General features: G+C 45.8%; 1 protein-coding gene across 2 annotated transcripts in view; it reads right to left on the bottom strand.

The window, feature by feature from the left end:
* Positions 1-18,471, bottom strand: part of MORC2 (MORC family CW-type zinc finger 2) — a 959,542-nt gene that overhangs the window by 394,273 nt on the left and 546,798 nt on the right. For both annotated transcript variants that reach the window (XM_069619348.1, XM_069619349.1), the window contains exon 16: positions 9,052-9,180. In XM_069619348.1, the coding sequence (XP_069475449.1) occupies positions 9,052-9,180 (129 nt within the window). The remainder of the gene's footprint in view (positions 1-9,051; positions 9,181-18,471) is intronic.

Genomic DNA, 18,471 nt, shown 5'->3' with positions numbered 1-18,471 from the left:
CCCTGTAGGGCCACAAGCTGGGAGGCTTGTGAGGGGCAAAGCTGCAAGCAACTCTGCAAAATCAACAAAGACAAGTATCAACCGAGCGCTAGCAGGGCTACACAACAAGAGGTAAGCAACCCCTTAATTTTACAGCACCTTTAGTTTGAAGAAATTCGTTCCAGCTGGCTTCTGTTCCAGGTGTAGATCTGCAGATCCTGTTGTTCCTGAGCCTCAGTCGTGGGGACAAGAGGGAGGACGTCTGAGGATTCCTGCACTATGAATTGAAGGTCGGCGGCAGCAATGGGCAAACTTCAGATCAGCTGCACTTTGCGGTTTCAGCTTCTCGCAGCTCTCGCCAATAGCACCACCGCGGGTCTCGGATACATTTATGGACTTTCCTCGCATCTGGGGTCGAGCACTCTGTTGAGGTCGCTCAGGCTTGGTCAGTCCTGCTTCATGGGAGTCCGGCGGATTTTCCTGGAGCTCGGGTCAGACTTAAAAACGACACTCGATCCCGGTGTTCCTCTCCCTGGCAATTGGTTCCTGCAGCAGCAATGGAAGTACAGCCAGCTCTGAGACGATGTCCAGACGAGCTCACTTTAGGGTTGATTGGTCCCACCAACCCAAGGGGATAAGTCTTCCGCTGCAGGGCTTCTCTAGTCGAGGCAAATTCAGAGCTTCAGCAATGCAGCAAGGCTTCACCGGGCAAACCAACGGTCCAGGAGTTGCAGCAAGCGTCTCTTCCAAGATAGTCTTCGGATCCCTTCGACTGCCTTCCAAGCCAAAAGCCTCGCCTTTTATTCATGTTTCTCCCATTCATTTGCAGCCTAGCTGTCACTCACACAGTAGGGTGGCTGTCCTCCAAGGACAGCCCACCGGCCAATCACCTTTGGGTGCATTCCTGTAACCAAGGGGATTAAGAACAGTGAGTTTCGGGCACCTCCCTCATTTCCTGCCCTGCCAGACACGCTGGAGCCAGAGGCGGGCTTCACCAGTGAATCCTGCCAAAGACAAAACCAACAAAGGGACCAAACCTGGTTTGTTGCGCAGAGTAAATCTCAAGAAGGACCTTTCCAACAAGAAATGGCGAAAAAAGAAGACCAGGGCCATTTTGACAAAATGGGCACCCAGGGGTGCTTTACTGCAGCTGCAATTGCAGCCTGCGGTAGAAACACACAATGGTAGGAAAAAGTAAACCACTGCCAGCAGCCATTAATTGTAGGAAGGGTAACATAAAAATGTTACATGAGAAACTAGACAAAGGGGATACTAAGCAACCCCTCCAGCACCCTACTGTAATCTAGCGTGTGTTGGGTCTAGAAAGTTACAAATGTAAGTAAAGTCAATTTCACTACACTGCTCTTGGAAACAGTAGTTAAACCAGGAGAGGGTATTTAAACCTTTGGGAAAACTGGAAGACTTCCCTGGGTCACCGCACTGAAGGTGCTGTGTGACACAATGTATAAAGATGATGCCTATGGAGTTTGTCAGACTCCAAAGTCAAAAGAAACACAGTGTTCAAATCAATGAAAAACATAGAGAGAGTGGGGAAAAAGGTCTCACTCTCTCCAGGTTAGAAATTAAAAGTCCTAAAGTCCAGCAAAAGTGCTGGGGGATCTCAAAGGTAGAAGGGAATTTGCACATTTCAGAGAATTCTCCCTAACACATATCCACAAAGAACTAAATATGGATGATATCTGTGATTCAAGAAAGAAATATTCAATAGGAGTAGCACTAGATAACTTAAATAGTTCTTAAGCAACAATTCTCCATTTTGGGCAGGCTAGTTGAATTTTTTAGAGACCATTTCTCAGCACCATATAATTATACAGGCCAGATTGGTGTCTTTTATAGCAGCAGAAAAGAGTTTAAAGTGTATCTTCGCCGACAGGTTTTTACTTTGGGACCCATTATACGGTTGTCCCAATTCAGCCGGCAACCAGAATTAAGCCTAGGTATGTATAAGAGGTAACTTGTTCCACTACTTGATCACCAAGCCTTAGTATACATCTTTTAGAGTTCCTATTTCTAGCTAAACTGAACAGCATAGTTCTGGTCTTAGCAGTGCTATTGATAAGGCCATTATGGCTCTGTGCTATCGATATTGATCGATTGATAAGGCCATTTAATTCTGCATAATGTTGGAGCTTATTGAGCATGCATTGGAGCCCCCAGGTACCATCTAGCAGGACTAATTCATCAGCATAACCTAGCCATAATATCCTATGGGGCCCCAGTCTAAGGGCGTCGGGGGGGGGGGGGAAGCTTGGCACTAGTGCTCTTCAGTGTCAAAGACAAATCCCACAGATATAAATTAAACAGAATAACAGAATCAGTGCCAAGATACAACCTTGCTTAAGTCCTCGATTAATGTCAATCAGTTTAGTGGAAGCACCCAGGAAGGAGGTCCTTATTCTGACTTGAGTAGACAGATTATCATTTTTAGTAGTCCCAACGGGATACCCCAATCCAACAGTTTTTGACATAATCTCTCTACAGATAGTGCCAGATCCCACACTGAAGTCGATAAATGAGACATGGGTACACTGGTTCCTAGTGTACCAAGCATATTAGATAAGGCCTACCAAAGTGAATATATTAGTCAAGAGGTCATGCCCCCTTTGGAAGCCTGTTTGGTATTGCAGAATTAATCCTGCTTGAATGGCCCAGGTGATTAGTTCTAGTAACAATACTCTAGCAAAGATCTTTGCAGCAATGTCAAACATGGCTCAGAGAACTATAATTGCATGGCTCATGTCTCGACCCCTTTTTATATATGGGTATGATGATATTTTATTCCAGGCATCCAGCAGCCTACCAGTGTTGAAAATAGCTTTAAATAAGCAGTGTAATAGCTCAGTCCACCAGTGGGGCACATGCTTAATAAGGGCGTTACAAGTACCGCCCGGAATAAGTGCACAGAGTTGCTTAAAGCAATGATGATCTTGGTCAGCTCAAGGGTGGTTAAGGTGTAACGTCAAAGTACCCCTGTTAGAGTGATAATAAAAGAGTTAGGCAGAGGTTTACCAATGATGCTATTATTATAAACCTCCCATTGTTCGTTAGTCACATTAGTCTTCATTATAATATGGTTATCCTGAGATCGGGTCAGCCACCAAAATAATCTATGGTTACCAACTAGAATAGCAGTAGCTAAGATTTGCCATCTCTCAATTTTTTTTATATGTTGGTACTGCTTCAACCACTTCTTAAAGGCCCCATTCCTTGTCTTAATCAGCGATCCAGTTTCTCTCCCCTCAAGATTGCTGGATTGTATTGTACGAAGATCTCTATGCAAGCATCTCTTAGCTAGGTGTATATTAGTATCATATTTATGTCTAGGATTACCATTATTTGGCACTCTTTTATATATGGGTATAATATTTAATTTTATTCCAGACTGAAATTGCCCCGAAATTGCCATGGGGGTTCAGACGACTGCAAATCTGCTACACTTTACGGGAAAATGTCAATACATCTAATTTCTGATGTAATATGGGGCTTAGTGGGTGCAGGTAACATGATTGGGTGCAGCTGCAAGATGCAACCTCTGCCGAAGAATGCAGTCCTCTTCAGGACACTTCACAGGTTGGAGAAAAGCTATTTCCAGCAACACTCAGGCGATGGCGGGTGACATTCCAGTCAGTCACAACAGCTGCTCCAGGACAGGTTTCTTTCAAGGTGGAAAGCTGAGATTCGGGGAGAAGGCTGCTAGTGGCACGGGCTGGGGAGCACCGAAGGTATGAACTCAAATGTGGAATGGCGATGTTTTTGGCGAGGTAGCTCACCAGAGAGATGGTCATTCCAGGGAAATTTGCAAAGGCTCCAAGAAGCACGATCCTCGAGAAGGTGTTGAGACTTACCTCTTTGTTTTTGCTCTGTCACCCCGAGTGGGACGGGTATGCCCAGACGTGGGTCCTGTGCCTGCTGGGCCTAGAGACTCGAGCTGCTCCTCACTGATGAGGCCCAACAAGGCTGAAACATGTTTGGGAATGCTTGTGGTCTTGTGCAGAAGGGATGTGACCTAGCAGTTTCGACTGGACTGCCCCTTTTGGGATGTGGCCAAGCCCAATTTGCATATGGTCTTTCCCCTTCTGTAATGGTTTGGCAGGCAAAGAACGATGGTCTGGAGGGTTGCCCAGAGCAATGCCATTGGTTAAAATTAATTCTAAACCTTCCAGCCATCACCTTTTTGTTTTTGCGTTGAGACTAGCTAGTCACACTAGCCCAAGGATTGAAGCACCACTCAGGGTCTTTGGCTATCAGGCAGAGGAGCACGGCTTCACCGGGCAGGCTATTGAAAAGGACGCTGGGCCCCTTAAGGTGTCGTCTTCGTATCTGCAGCAGGTTGCTCTTCTTCGAGCGATTCTTGGCTCAAGGATGATCTGGAGAAATGGCTCCAGAGCCCCTCTTATTATACAAAATCCTAGCTCGAAGAAAGTTCAATCCCGGCAATGGTAAGAATCTGCACCATTCAAAGAGCCAGTTGTTGGCCAATCAGGGACAACTACTAGTTCCACATGTGCCCCACACCTAGAATGTTTTGCACAACGGATGTTGACTGGGACAACAGTCCCCACCCCCCTTCCTGGGCGCCACACACAGTCACCACTAGCCTGCGAAAGCAACAGCTTTCCCGGGCAAGTGCATGACCTTATAAGTACTTTCCTGGCCTCAGAGGGCAGGAAGAAGGCCAAAAAAACAATGTGGGCAAAAAAGCACGAGAACATTTTATGACATGGCCATTTTAGGTCAGTAGCCACGTTTAGTAGTCAAACGCAGTAAACGCGAATGTGCACATCAACAATAAAGCAAACACTGTTATAATGCAATTTCTGCTACCAGCTTGTAGCCAAATATAAAACCACATAAAATTAGCCAAAATTCCCACGTGTAAAAAGCTTTGGCGATACAGAATTATACCCATTGCTCTGCACTGTAAGGTGCTGTGTGCACTGTTCAATAGTACAGAAATTCAAAAGGGAAACAGTTTCCGAGTACTGCTAGTCTGAAGGACTGATCCATTTCCCCATAACAATGGCTTTCCTTCCCCTTAAAAAGTCAGGCCAGGATAAAAACAAAGCAAAAAGAATGGAGTTCCATAGCAGACTATGGAGGGAAATTTGCAAAAAGAGAATCTTTCCTAACAGCCACCAACAGGACAATTATATTGATTTTGCAAGAGTTAGTATAACAGAACTTCCAAATGACTTTAGAAATTAATCAAACACAAAGTCTAAGTTCAGCCCATGTGGTGCATGCCAGCCGAAGAGATTACTCTGATCTGGAGTACCCGTTTGTTGTCCAAGGTTTGACTGCAGTACCCTCTGGGAACACTACAAACAACTATGACTACAGGTATAGGCAACCCAACCTTTGGTATAAGCCTGTACTACACAGTTTTGGTAGCGTGTTGAGCAGCTGGGCTCATCTCAGGAGGGGAAATGTGAGCAGTAGTGAAGTTACACAAAGATTCACAGTTACAGGTATTCAAATAAACTCTTAAACTCAAGGTTTCTTGCATAAAGAATTATTAATGTGTCAGTCAGTTATAAAGCCTTCTTTAGAAGGGAGCAATATACTCGTAACACACATACACTTCAATGCAGTACACTCTGAGTTTCTGAATCAGACGAGACCCTTTTGGGATAGCCCACAGACACCACCTACACCCACAGGTGACTTCAATGACAAGGGTGAAGGGGACATTAATATATCACTGTTGGTATTCAGAACACTCTTAAAAGTTGGTAAAAGGCAAAGGTTATTAGAACACAAGAGATCAGATATTCTTAAGAAGGGCAAATACTTTCAGATTCTCTTAGAAGAGTCATACAATTCAATAGGCTAAGCCAAAGTCAATAGGCAAAAGTCTTGTATAGGATGAAGCACTTCAGGTAAGGAAAAGTCTTTGCACAAGTTCATATGAGTATGATAAAAAGAAGAATCAAATGTAGGGCCACAAGCTGATTAGACTTGTGAGTTGTAGAAGTTTCAAGCAAATCTCCAGTAAGTTGGAGTTTTCTCCAACTTGTTTTACAGTACATTCGCAAAGAAGAAAAGATGAAGCTGATGACGTCTGTTCCTGTGCAGCTCTGCAGATCTCACTGATCCTGGGCCTCAGTCGTGGGGACAAGAGGGAGGACATCTGGGGGACTCCTGCAAAACACTGGGACTAGCAAAAACCAGCAACCGGCAAATTCACTTTCAGTGGCTGTTTCGCATTTCAGCTCCTTGCGACCACTGCAAATAGCAACAAAGTGGTTCCTGGCTGTTGAGGTGGGCTTTCTTTGCTTCTGGGGTCCGCACTCTGTTGAGGGGGCTCAGGCTTGGTCAGTTCTGCTTCTTGGGAGTCCAGAGCATCTTTCAAAAGTTCTAGGCCAGCTTAAAAGCAACGCACACAATCTGGTGTTCCTCTCCCTGGCTCTACGGTTTCCAGCAGCAACTCTGTGGAAATTTAACCAACTCCGAGATGGATGTCCAGGTGGCTTACTTTGGAGTTGATTGGTCCCCCCAAATCAAAGGGCGAAGTCGTCCTTGCAGGGGCTTCTCGGTCGATGCGAACTTGGCAAGTTGGCACTGCAGCAGGGCTTCATCAGGCAAAACAACAGTCCAGGAGTTGCAGCAGGCGTCCTCTTCAAGCTCTTCTTCGGTTCCTTCATCCAGTGGTCGACTCTGCCTTCCAATGAGACTAAGCACAGGGAGTTTCGGGCACCTCCCTCACTTCCTGCCTACACCAGACACTCTGGAGCCAGAGGCGGGTTTCACTCAGAAACCCCACCAAAGGTGAAATGAACAAAGAGACCAAACCTGGTTTGGCGCGCAGAGAAAATCTCTAGAAGGACCTTTCCACAAAGAACTGGTGAAAAAAGAAGACCAGGGCCATTTTATCAAAGATGGCTCTGCGCCATTTTGAAAAAGACGGCTCCCGCGATGAATGCAAACCACAGTAGTTCAAAACTAAGCCACTGCCACCAGTCATTCAGTGAGGAAAGGGGAACATAAAACATGTAACACAAGAAGGTAGGCAAAGGGGATACTAAGTAACCCCTGCAGCATTCTATTGTAAGATAGTATGGTAGAGGTGAAGACTCTGGGTGTTTATCTGGATTATACCTTCACCTTCAACAAGCAGGTCAATGCGATGGCATCCGCCACCGCATATACTTGCAAACTAATCAGAGCAGGTAAACCCTTCCTATCCAATAATAGTTGCATTACCAGAGCACTCGTTCTCGCGAAGCTGAATTATTGTAATGCTCTCTACATCGGAGCGAATAAGGCAACCATTAAGAGAATCCAGCTTCTCCAGAATAATGCTCTCAGAGCAGCACTTGGTACCTCTAGGAGAGACCATATCTCCGAAATAAGAAAATCTAACTGGCTCTCTACTGATGAAAAAATTCAGCTAAAAGTGGCTTCACTCACAAATGCAAAAACACTCCACCTTGTTATCTCTCAGAGAGACTTACCAGATTAACTTCTACTATACAAGCTAGATCATCCAGTTCCAATAGCCTAGTAGTCCCAAGATTTATACTTTCCAGAGTTGGGGGACGCAGCTTTCAGGTTAAAGCGGCTCTACTATGGAATTCTCGAACCTCCTCCTCTGCGTGTGGATCAATCTTACCAGATATTCCGTCAAAACCTCATAACTTGGCTCAAAAACATTGACAAATGGTCTGCCCATACCCTGACCTTCCTATGACTGACCTATTCCACACACCCTTCCCTGCACTACTCTGTATATATGTACTTACTCAGCTACGCTGCGTATTTAAGATGTTAGATGTAACATGTAATAAGATGCTTTGTTGTGTAATTATGATGTATCTGATTTGATGATGTGTAACCAAGCTGCAAGTTATCTTTTGCTATGCACCCTGATACCCAAGGGTCTGGAGCGCAATACAAGTAATAAAAAAAAACAGTGTGTGCTGGTTCTAGAAAGTTACAATGCAAAGTAAAGTCAATTTCAGTTTACTGCTCTGGGAAACAGTAGTTCATCTCAGAGAAGGCATTTAAACCTTGGGAAATCGTGAAGACTTCCATGTGTCACTGCACTGAAGGTGCTTTGTGGCACAATTGTAAAAGAGGATGCCTACGGAGTTTGTCAGGCTCCATAACCAAAAGAAAGAGTGTAGAAAATCACATTAAAATACACGAGAGAGTGGGAAAAAAGGGTCACACTCTCTCCAGGTAAAGAATCAAGTCCTCAAAATCCAGCAAAATTGCTGGGGTCTCTAAGGGAATTGGCACGTTTCTGAGAATTCTCCCTAATACTGTTCCAAATTAAACACTAGAAGCTTTTTTTTGGGGATACTCCCATCATAACACACAAACTGCTTCTCCTTAGGTCCAATTTCCCCTTAATTCACCAAACTGTCCAGAAGCCTTTCTGGGGCCTGCAACCTACCTAAATACCGTCCCTTACGAGCCCTCTGCTTATCTACCTCCAACCTTCTGCGAGTGAGCCGGTTCTCCAAGCATCTTTCTTACAGCTTGCTGACTGGCTGCTTGGTGTACCTCAGAGTATCACCGGTGACAGGCACCACGCCAGTCCTCTCTCGCTTGCCTCCGGGCCCTACACCCACCCTCCTTCACTGCACTTAGAAATAACCCAAGAAAGTGGCTCTCTCTGCACTTACACAAGTCTACGCCGACTTGGTGCACTTGACCTCCCCCACCCTGTGACCGTATATTCACTTTCACAATCCAAATGCAGCATGCCTGAAGATCGTCTGTCTGTTCTCCCTGGTCTTCTCCCCTTAATCGCACTGGTAAAACTGCAGAATCGCTGTCAGGCTCATTTGCTGTGTCGCAACTGTTAAATGTATTATCCGCACTTACTCTGCCTTTGCAGACTTATCTCAGAAATTCGAGGGCTCTGAGCGACTATTGTTTCCCACCCCGCTCCCCACCCCATGTTCCACCCTCCTTGAGCACTTTGAAACACTTTCCTCTGTATAGGTGCTATATAAATAAACAATCCAATACAAAAACAATTTGGCTATTAACACATGTATAAAACCTCCTATAATGCAATGACATGCTAAAACAAGAACTGACCGCATTGAATGGTTGTAGGTATTTCCATCGCTCGTCGACGTTTGTAGCGTAAATCACTAGATGGAGGTTGATTCCAATTAGCAGATAAATATCCAAATTCATCCCAGAACTTGACAATTCCCCTCTGAGCTGAGAACATAATATAAAATGAAAACATTAGCAAATAAATAGTAACAAATGTTACAGACTGCAACTGTTTTTCTTTAGAGATCAAACATTTAGAATACATGTTTATGCCCACACCAATTAAATACCAATACATATTCAAGAAACTAAAAATATACCACTAGAATGCACAATAATGAACGTCAACATGTGAAATATCCTAATCCTGACCGTTTTGCCGGTGATCACTTTTAGTGCACATCATTATATCCAGCAATGCCCAAGGATAGCAACTAAAAACTGACATCACAAAACACCTCCGCATGACATCTGCCGTGTGAGGCGGCCAGTAAACCGGCCTTGTCAGGAGAGGGTGGGAACCACCTCTCAGACGGTGTGGGACACCTACCATGGAGAAATCCAAAGCCAGTCCATATGATATGATAGATGATATTCTATTTATAACGTGCCTATACACAAGTGACAAGGACAGTGGCAGTTGAGAGGCTCACAGTTCCCATACCCTCCCGTGCGCTAGCATGCGGTTATGCAGCAGCCATTAGTTTCACACCATTCGTCCTGTACAAAGTACTTGCCAGTCTCTTTGTTTATTGTACAACCAACGAACAGGAGATGAGCAACACCAACTGCATCAATGAGAAAACAGCTCTTCAAAGTACATGCTGACCATGACCCATCATTCGAGGCTCGGACCTAAATATGTGAATGAAACCATCCAAGGTCCAGCGCTGCCTGCACCCGCCACCGCAAGAAGAGAAGCCAGGAGGTGCGGAAGAAGCAGCGCAATGCTACCCAGCACTGGCAGAAACCACGACAGCCAGCAGTTACTTCCCTATACCATAGAGACTTTACACTGGGGTTGTAACCCCAAAAGTGTCTGTACTTAGCAGGTGTGTGCCCAGAACCAAGCCCCCTAACAAGAACATGACAGCATCAGGCCGTCATCACTGTTCCGTGGAGCAGCACGTGCAGAGAGACAGGGGAAATTGTATCCTGCCATTTAAAATTCCTGCTGATTTTGTCACACCCTCGGTAGGAGTAGACTGGACAGGGAAAACAAACCAATGGCAGGAGAAAGGGGGGGGAGGGAAAGTAGGATGTTGGGGGGTGTTGGGGTGAGTGCAGAGGAGGTGGAAAACCAAGAGACCAGCAGGAGGTAGGAAGGAGCAGCGGATTGTGAATTGTATTTAACAGAGTGAAAGGAGCATGGCTGAGTAAGAGGTGGGGGAGTAGGAGAATGGAGGATGGAGTAGTGTGGAAAAGGGTCTAGTAGTTTAGAGGAGGGAATAGTAGTAAATAGGAAAGAGGAGTAAACAGGAGGGTAGAGGTGAGACCTAGAAGGAGTGAGAACATCGGAGGGATAGAGAAGAGGGAAGAGTAGAGGTGAGAGAAGTTGAAGGAGACTAGTGAGAGTTAAGAAGGGACTAGGATAATGTGGGCATGGTAGATGGAAGACCTAATTATACAGGGATGTCTGCAAGGCAATATCCCTATCCATGTAGAACACTAACCACTGAGTAGACTAGGGATACAGGAACAATCTAAAGAGGTTGCTGAGGGAGTTTAGGCACCCTGATTGTACACCCTCACATCCAGTATAAAAGGCAGAGATTAGACCGTAAGTGTTAACATATACTATAAAATAACCTGAGATTAAGGATGCCTGGGTTACGTTGGGAGGTGTGTTACAAGACATGAGAGAGTGCGATGGCCAAAGGGCCTATTACAACATCAATAGAAGGGCTTGAACCGTATCATTAATTCTTCATCCAACTGTGACAACCCGCACACATTTACAAACTTACCACAGCATTGTCAACAAAAAAGAAAATCTCCCCCATCTCTATATGGACCTAGTACATTGTAAGGGAGATTTCTTTAGGTCCTATTTCTATTGCCCCGACACATCTCACTACTTCTTTTAAAAGGCGTTTCTTCAATGGTTTTCCAGACTATGTGATACTATGGACAATCAATCCCCTTTGGAAGGTTAATGATTGCTATGATGAACAGTAAACACTTTAAATAGACACTCAATAATGAAGTGTCCACACAATGTATTTTATGAAAATATCTCCTAGGAGCAGTTCCAGTCTCTTGCAATGCAAACCGCTCCAGTGACCCACCAGGACAGGATAGACGACAGTGAAGGACCGCTGCTTTAATTCCCATGATGTTGGAACTCCTCCCCCCCAGACACTTCAGGTACAGCAAGTTGTTTTGGTGACTTCGAAAAGGGCCAGGCAGGCTCTAGGTTGCAGAGTGACAAAAAATGATTCACGCAGGACCCACTTCACGGTTGAGAGCAGCAATAGCAGGCAACCAGATTAAGCCCCATGACGTATGGATCTGCAGAGTATGTTGAGCCTCTAGGCAAGACAGTATCTGATCCGCAGCAGTGTCAGGAGGATGATTCAGACTCTGGGAAATTCCACTGATGCTTTGGAGGTTCATGTGGAGCAGGAGGGCATACAGGACTTCAGACTGGTTAAACAGTCTAATGGAGGGAAGTGTCCCCTTGTCGCAAGGTGGTGGTCCAGATGCTCCACGGTGGATGGCTTTGGCAATGCATGTTTGCAACTGCATCCTCCAGCTTTTCTGTTTAGTGTCTTCCATCAACTGACTCTTGACACCAGAGGGCAACCTCCAAAATGACTCCAGAACCTCTCAGAGCACACCCGGGTTGGGGGAGACCCCAGCCTTCACATGGTAAGGATCTGCATAATTTAAAAGGCACTAGTGCACAGATATGTGTACCTACTTGGCTTTCAGAGTGTTTGCTTGCATTGCTGACTGTCCAAGTGGTAGAACGGCTAGAGCAGTCGAGGCAAACTTCCTAAAGATATGCGCAGTTTTATAGGTACAGTACATACATGTGGTTGTTGCACAATAAGAGTTCAATTGGGGATGATGTTCATCTATCAACCTCCGCCACATTCGAAAAGTAAGTCCATCTTCCTTTCACACTGAGTAATATGCTATTATTGATTGATCCAGGATAGAGGTTAATTTTGGTGAACTTTTCTCTCTGGTTCACATTTGTGGCAGGCAGGGATTGGGAACCGGTTATATCTGCAACTAGGATTATTTTACTTGTGATGTTTTCCAACACTTTCATCAAGAAAAAAAGTACCAATTAATATTTTTTTTAATCTGTTAGTAACTAATCTTGGTAGAGGTTTTACATTAAATTATTGCTAATTAGGATAATGTTTGTTTCTCTTCTAGAGCTCTAGACTCTTTGTACTCTCAATATGCCAATTATCTGTACAACAAAGTGCATACAGACACCTGAAGCGTATACCCCTCAAATGAAGTTGATTTCTAAATAGTAGACTACTCTCAAAATGTATTCCCTGATGAGTGTCCTTATTGAATATTTTGGGACAGAAAATGTTGGATGAGAGTTGTGAACTAGGGCACATATATTGATTATTGGGACAGTAACAGTGTTTAACATGTGTGGGTTTTATATGTATTGTTGTTAGTAAAAACGGATGTACAATGTCCTGGTCTAGCTTTGTGATGTATTATTACACATTGTTGTTGTGTATTCATAATGTTGGTGTAAATTGATGAAATGTGTTCACACCAAGGTTGAGGTAATGATATTAATGTCATTCCTTTTTTACACATGAATATTTCATAATAAAACACTTTTTAATATATCCCTCTGAGGTTGTTTTATGGAAAGCCAAGCCTACTCAAGTAATATATACATTGAGCATAACTAGGCAGTATATGCATCTCTATTCCTAGAGTCATGCGAGTCAATGTTGATGGTTATGCAAAAACGTACATGGCCTGACATTCCACAACCCATACTGTTAGTGGTACGCAATCTCTCCAGTGTCAATGACATGCTCACACCAAGGTGATAAGCCTGGGATTAGTGAAAATAAGGAATTGCCTAAGCAAAGTTTTTCCCTCAACCTGTTCTTGTAGAGTCAGCTGAGGAGAATCTATGTCATCCTCCAAGTTCCCATCTCTTTCTGTGGGGCTCTTCAAGGGCTCTAACCATGTTCTTGAGAGTTCCAAGGAATCACCCAACAGACCATTTAGGTGTGAAAGGTATGTTGATGAAACTTAATGTCACACGTTATGGTTCAATAGTGTCACTTCTCCCAATGGGGAGCCCTGCCCTACAAGGCTATGGGGAGGCCGGTACCCAATAATCCCCCTAAGGGGGATAATATACAAGAGGACCTCTTAGGGAAGGACTCCTCTCCTGGAGATAAGGACGTCCACCTGGAGAAAACCCTTCCTAACCGTGTACCCCAAAACTCATTACCCTGGTTGTCTCCTTTGCTCTCAACTGACAGCAATAGCATATGTTGAAGTCACTGATGTCTTAAAGGTTAAGAATACGGGGAAGAAGAGGAGCACGGGAACCCTGCAGGGAAACATAAGGCGTGCTCCAACAGCTGTCAAGTGCAGACCCAGCTATTTAACCTAAACACTAAAGAAGGACAAGGAGATCCGGAAGGAGAAGCTGGTGAACGAGGAAGCCGGCAGAAAGCCTGGGAAGTTGAAACCAGGCACTGACACTGCAGCAAAGCAGTTTTGGAAAGGGTAGAAAAGGAATTGCGGGACACCAGTGGAGTGTCTTGCTAGTCGGCATGGGGCCTACTCATTTGAGTCTTGGAGAAAGCACAGTGGTAGCATGACCTGTAACAGGTGAACCATGTGGTCCCTTAACAACGCCTTGACCCCCCCAGCAACAGTCTGCTGTGGAGCCGAGCAGTTGAACCAAGAAGAGACCAGAACCGTAGAGAAGTATCCTGGCGACCCCAAGAAGAACCAGTGAAGCAGTCCCATAACGCATGTAATGGGAACCATCAGAAGTCAGAGTGGAGGACTGGGAAAAGCCAAAGACGTGCAAGGAATGTAAGTGTATCGGGAGTAATCTCCCTCGTCGCAGTAGCAGAACAAAAGATACTTACCAGCAAGAATACATCAGAGTTGTCTGCCTTGCCACAGTAGCAGACCAGAAGCTAGTGATCAACAGTGCATCAGGATTAATCTCCCTCATTACAGTGGTAACACAGAATGCCAAGAGAAGTCAGAGGGTATCAAGAATAATCTCCGTCACAGTGGTGACCCAGAAAGTAGAAACAACCCAGTACGCATCAGGAGCGATCCCCTTTGCCAGTGGTGGCCCAGAACACCAAATCCAAGCAGAGTGCATCGAGATTAGCCACTTCATTACAAGAGTGACAAAGGAATGTATATTCAACATATCTGTAAGAGGAAGGAAAGTGAACCGGTCCTAAAAGGGAAGACCAGTTACTCCTTTACAGTAAGAGATGCATGGAAGGAACTTCAGAGACTTTGTGAGGATTATAACACAAACCACCAGAAGTCCAAGAACCTTTTCATGTAAGACCGGGAGTAATTCTCCTGGTCTTTGAACTATTGGTAAATCAGACCCTAAAGCAAGAGACAGTGGTGAAACGGGCTGGGAACTGGAATCCATCACCAGGAGAAGGGAGTCATGCTCCTGGGCCTGCACTGAGCAGTGAACAAACTTTCTATATGTTTTTTTGTAGCAGGGATAGAGTAGTGGATATGAGACAGAGGATGGCATGTTTTTCCTTTGACTGACATCCTGACATGTACCAGAGTTGTCCTCGGTTGAGGCAGGGGAAACCCCCTCTAGAAGTAGGGAAATATAGGTTTGATTTATTGTTTAACAACATTATTTCACTCAAACCATGACCCCCACCTTGTCAGAATCCTTACAACATACACACTACTTTCGATCCACGTGGCCTGGCTATACCTAGACTTGAAGTTGCTGCCCTTCTCAGGCACAACCTCTTCAGGGACGTCAACCCTGGTTAAGGTGTCTAATAAAGCTGGAGTAACTGACTTGGCAGCTACTATCTCATGTGGGATGGCTTTAGGACACTTTATGGAGTGATTAACTAACACTGTAGTAAACCTGTTGCCTGCGGATGCAACCAGATTTAAGGGACTAAGGATATTCATACCAAACACCAGAAAAGGTACATCCACTACTGGAATCCGAATCAATGTTCCACTCTTGCCAGATGACTAACAGGTTATGGAACTCCTGTAGTGGTGTACTACTTTAGATCGCATTTTAGGCCTGCAGAATTGCAGGGGTAACCTCTCCTTGGTTCTCTTGATACCAAAATGAACTGCAAAGTAAACCGCATGCACCAACTGCAGGTGGAAGGACCTCAGATCCAGCGGTACTATCAAACTCCTATGGTTTCCTCTAGAGGGCTCTGTGTGCCTACTATTCATTAACCCACCTTCCTTACAGATTCTTTGCTTCACAGGGGACACACCCTCCAGCTGGAAGCAGACTTTCTCCATACGCCGTCAAGTGATGGTTTCACTTGTTGACCCTTACTAATCCCATCCAAAAGAAGAGCCCTCTTCTTCAAGCAAGCTTAACAATATAAGGTACTCATGGGGACTGCAATTCTGGGAATCCCTATTCCTCATCAGGTTCAGGCATTTGGCCAACTTCCTCAACCTCAGTTGTAGGTACAGCGAGAGAATATTCACTTTCCCGCTTCCTTGTTGTTTTCTTTCTCCTTTAGCCTTTCCCTTTTGGCTGGCCCTTAGACTTGGCAAAGGCAGCCTGGTTTCGAGACCTCGTGCTGGGAAAGTCTGCAGTGATCCCTTCAATACCTAAGTCTGAGTTTGATCTTGGACAGAACTTTCTGTAGAACTTTCCTCCTCACACTGAAGGTGTCATGACAACTACACTGAAGGGACAGGCATTTCTGGGAAATTGATAGAGGGACCATCGGTCAACTGGGTCGTCAACAGAGGAGCTCTGGCCAGAGCCTCTGCGTTTAACAATGTAGAATCCACCACAGTTTGACTGGGCCCAGTGTTAGTAATAGTAGAGGCCCTTACATCCATCTACCAGTACACTATCCTGAACCGAAGAATTCTGGCGGTGTGAGGAAATCGACCATCCGCACAGTGGGCGTGCGCGCGTCTGGGCTTTTTTTAACTTTTAAATTAAATTGAATGATGGTAGATCAACCTCCGAAAAACGTGTGGGGCTAATCTGCACACCTTTTCTGATGCTCAATGCACGACATACACAGACCCATGTACTCTGGGTTGATACAGCCTACAGGCGCCATCCCCCCTGTCATATTTAGTTGGACTACGACAGCAAAGATTACATCAAGGCAGCTCGGGGGGGGGGGGCGCAAAACCTTCCTCCTGCCATGGCCAGCCTAATTAACAAAGGTTCCATGGATTCGACCCGCCCTTTGTTAGCTGCGGGTGGCGGCATTGCATAGTATTCAGAGTTAATTCAAGTATGCCCACGGGAGGCCTGGTCGCTGGAATAAAAGGACAGGAAAAACCCAGCAACCTTTGATATGCACTGTGTCAACCTGAAGCCAGCTCCCACATCTCAATATAAAAGGCAGTGACCTGTACTGTCTGGGACTATGTGTTTACAGTAGTCATCCCCACATGGGGACCACATTCAGAAGGTACGAGCATGTGGTTTGACGGCGACCAAAAGTCTGGTCTCGCCACAGCTTCAAGGGAGACCTGCCGCTTTAATGAGGACCCACAGAGAGCTCAATTAACCAGAGAGACCCTTTGATCCACAACAGACAGGAATATGGGTTGGGACTTAGTATCACATGTTTGCACCCCTTTACCTTTTCTGTTGCAAAGCACTCTGGTTATGACCGCATGCATACAGGAGATTGTTGGTAGGGACACAGGATTGGTTCATTAAGGTAGGCCTAGCATACACCAATCACTCTGGCCCATTTGGCTTTAAAAGAGGGTTGAGCCCCTCTTTTGGGCAGATCTGAAGACTTCACAAGGGGTAACAAGAAGAACTCATTTGGACCCTGTCTGAAGGTACAGTCTGCCTTACACAGCTTCCGCCAGTGAAGAAAGGCCAGGATTTCTAAAGAGGTAAGCATGATTCCTCCCCTAAACATCCCCCATGGAACAGAGGGAGTAACAATCCAGAGGACCCTCCAGTAGCTCCAGAACCAGTACCCAGTCAGCACACAGCGTGCCCCACTAGGCTCTGCAAGCAAGCTTCCTAGGTGGGAAGTTCCAGAGAGTCTCTGAACCAAACCCAGGACAAGGCCGGTTCCTGCAACACTCTCCTTCGCTTTGGGTCGTCCACTTTAAAGGACGACAATCTCAGTGAAGAAGCTAGCAGGAGTGCATCGACAAGCATCAACCTGCGTCTACCTTAAAGGGCATTTTCGAGCCAGTCGAGCCCCTTGAGCGGCAACCGACTGCACCAATGACTTGTCACACCGCAGTCACTAACGTCATTCAAAACGCCTCGACCAGAGCTTCAGACCCGCCAACCAGCACTGAGTCAACGATTCCTGACCCTGAGCCGCCAGGTAGGCCAGTCTGCGGCCTGACTGCAGCCGTCTGTCCAGCCGCCTGCCCAATCTCACTCGCCGAACTGCCTGCTGCCTCATACTCGCAGAGGTCTCCCATCTTGAACTCTGTAGCAGAAGCTGAAAAATGCCCCGACACTGACTCAACGCTGTCGAGTACCAATAACTTATACAAGTACGGGGCGTGGCTAACTAGCCATGAGATAGGCTGCGTTTCTCTGGGGCTCCTGCTGATCCTGGAAAATCTTAGAATGCGCACAAGAGGCGGTGTGCACGCTATTCAGACAGACCTACAGCTGTGTGAAGGTGTACTGCATGCGGTGCACAACTTTGGAGCCAAAACCGGAATGCGAAAACAATGTTATGGTAAGAGGAAAGGTGACAGGGTCCCGCGGATGTCCTGACAAAATGGCTACTTCGCGAACAAAGTAAAAGGATGCGCATTCCGAGGTCTTCACTGCAGTGGATCGGGAGAGCCTGCAGCACAAGAGGGGACAGTGAGGCATTTTACACTGTGTTGGGTAATGTTGCGGTGGCTGTCAGACGCTTGTGCATGGTGTGTCCCGGGACCCTGCAACGTGCTGCAACGGAGCAGAGTACTTTCATGGTCAGCCGAGAAGCAGACCCCTAATGCCTGATGGTATGGATGTCAGCCCAGATGCCGCCTGCAAAGAACGCTGAATAGCGAACCAACATACAACGAAGTCGGGCGCAGGACGTTGTTCGTTCTGTTTTTGAGACATAATTATGTCAGAGGGCATATGAGTCCTGGAAGCAGAGCAGACCGCCTCCAGCCTGCAGTGAGCAGAGCTGGGAATCAGCCCTCCTTAAACCGAAAAGCAAGGTATGGTTTGCGAGAGCTGCCTTTGAATGGAGATACAGTATCAGTGGCCCGGCAGAGCGTAATGAGAGG

This window comes from Ambystoma mexicanum, chromosome 10 (assembly GCF_040938575.1).
Source record: "Ambystoma mexicanum isolate Mex_15411 chromosome 10, UKY_AmexF1_1, whole genome shotgun sequence".
NCBI lineage: Eukaryota > Metazoa > Chordata > Amphibia > Caudata > Ambystomatidae > Ambystoma > Ambystoma mexicanum.
The sequence above is the reverse complement of the archived record's forward strand: the minus strand, read 5'-3'. Positions and strand labels throughout refer to the sequence as shown.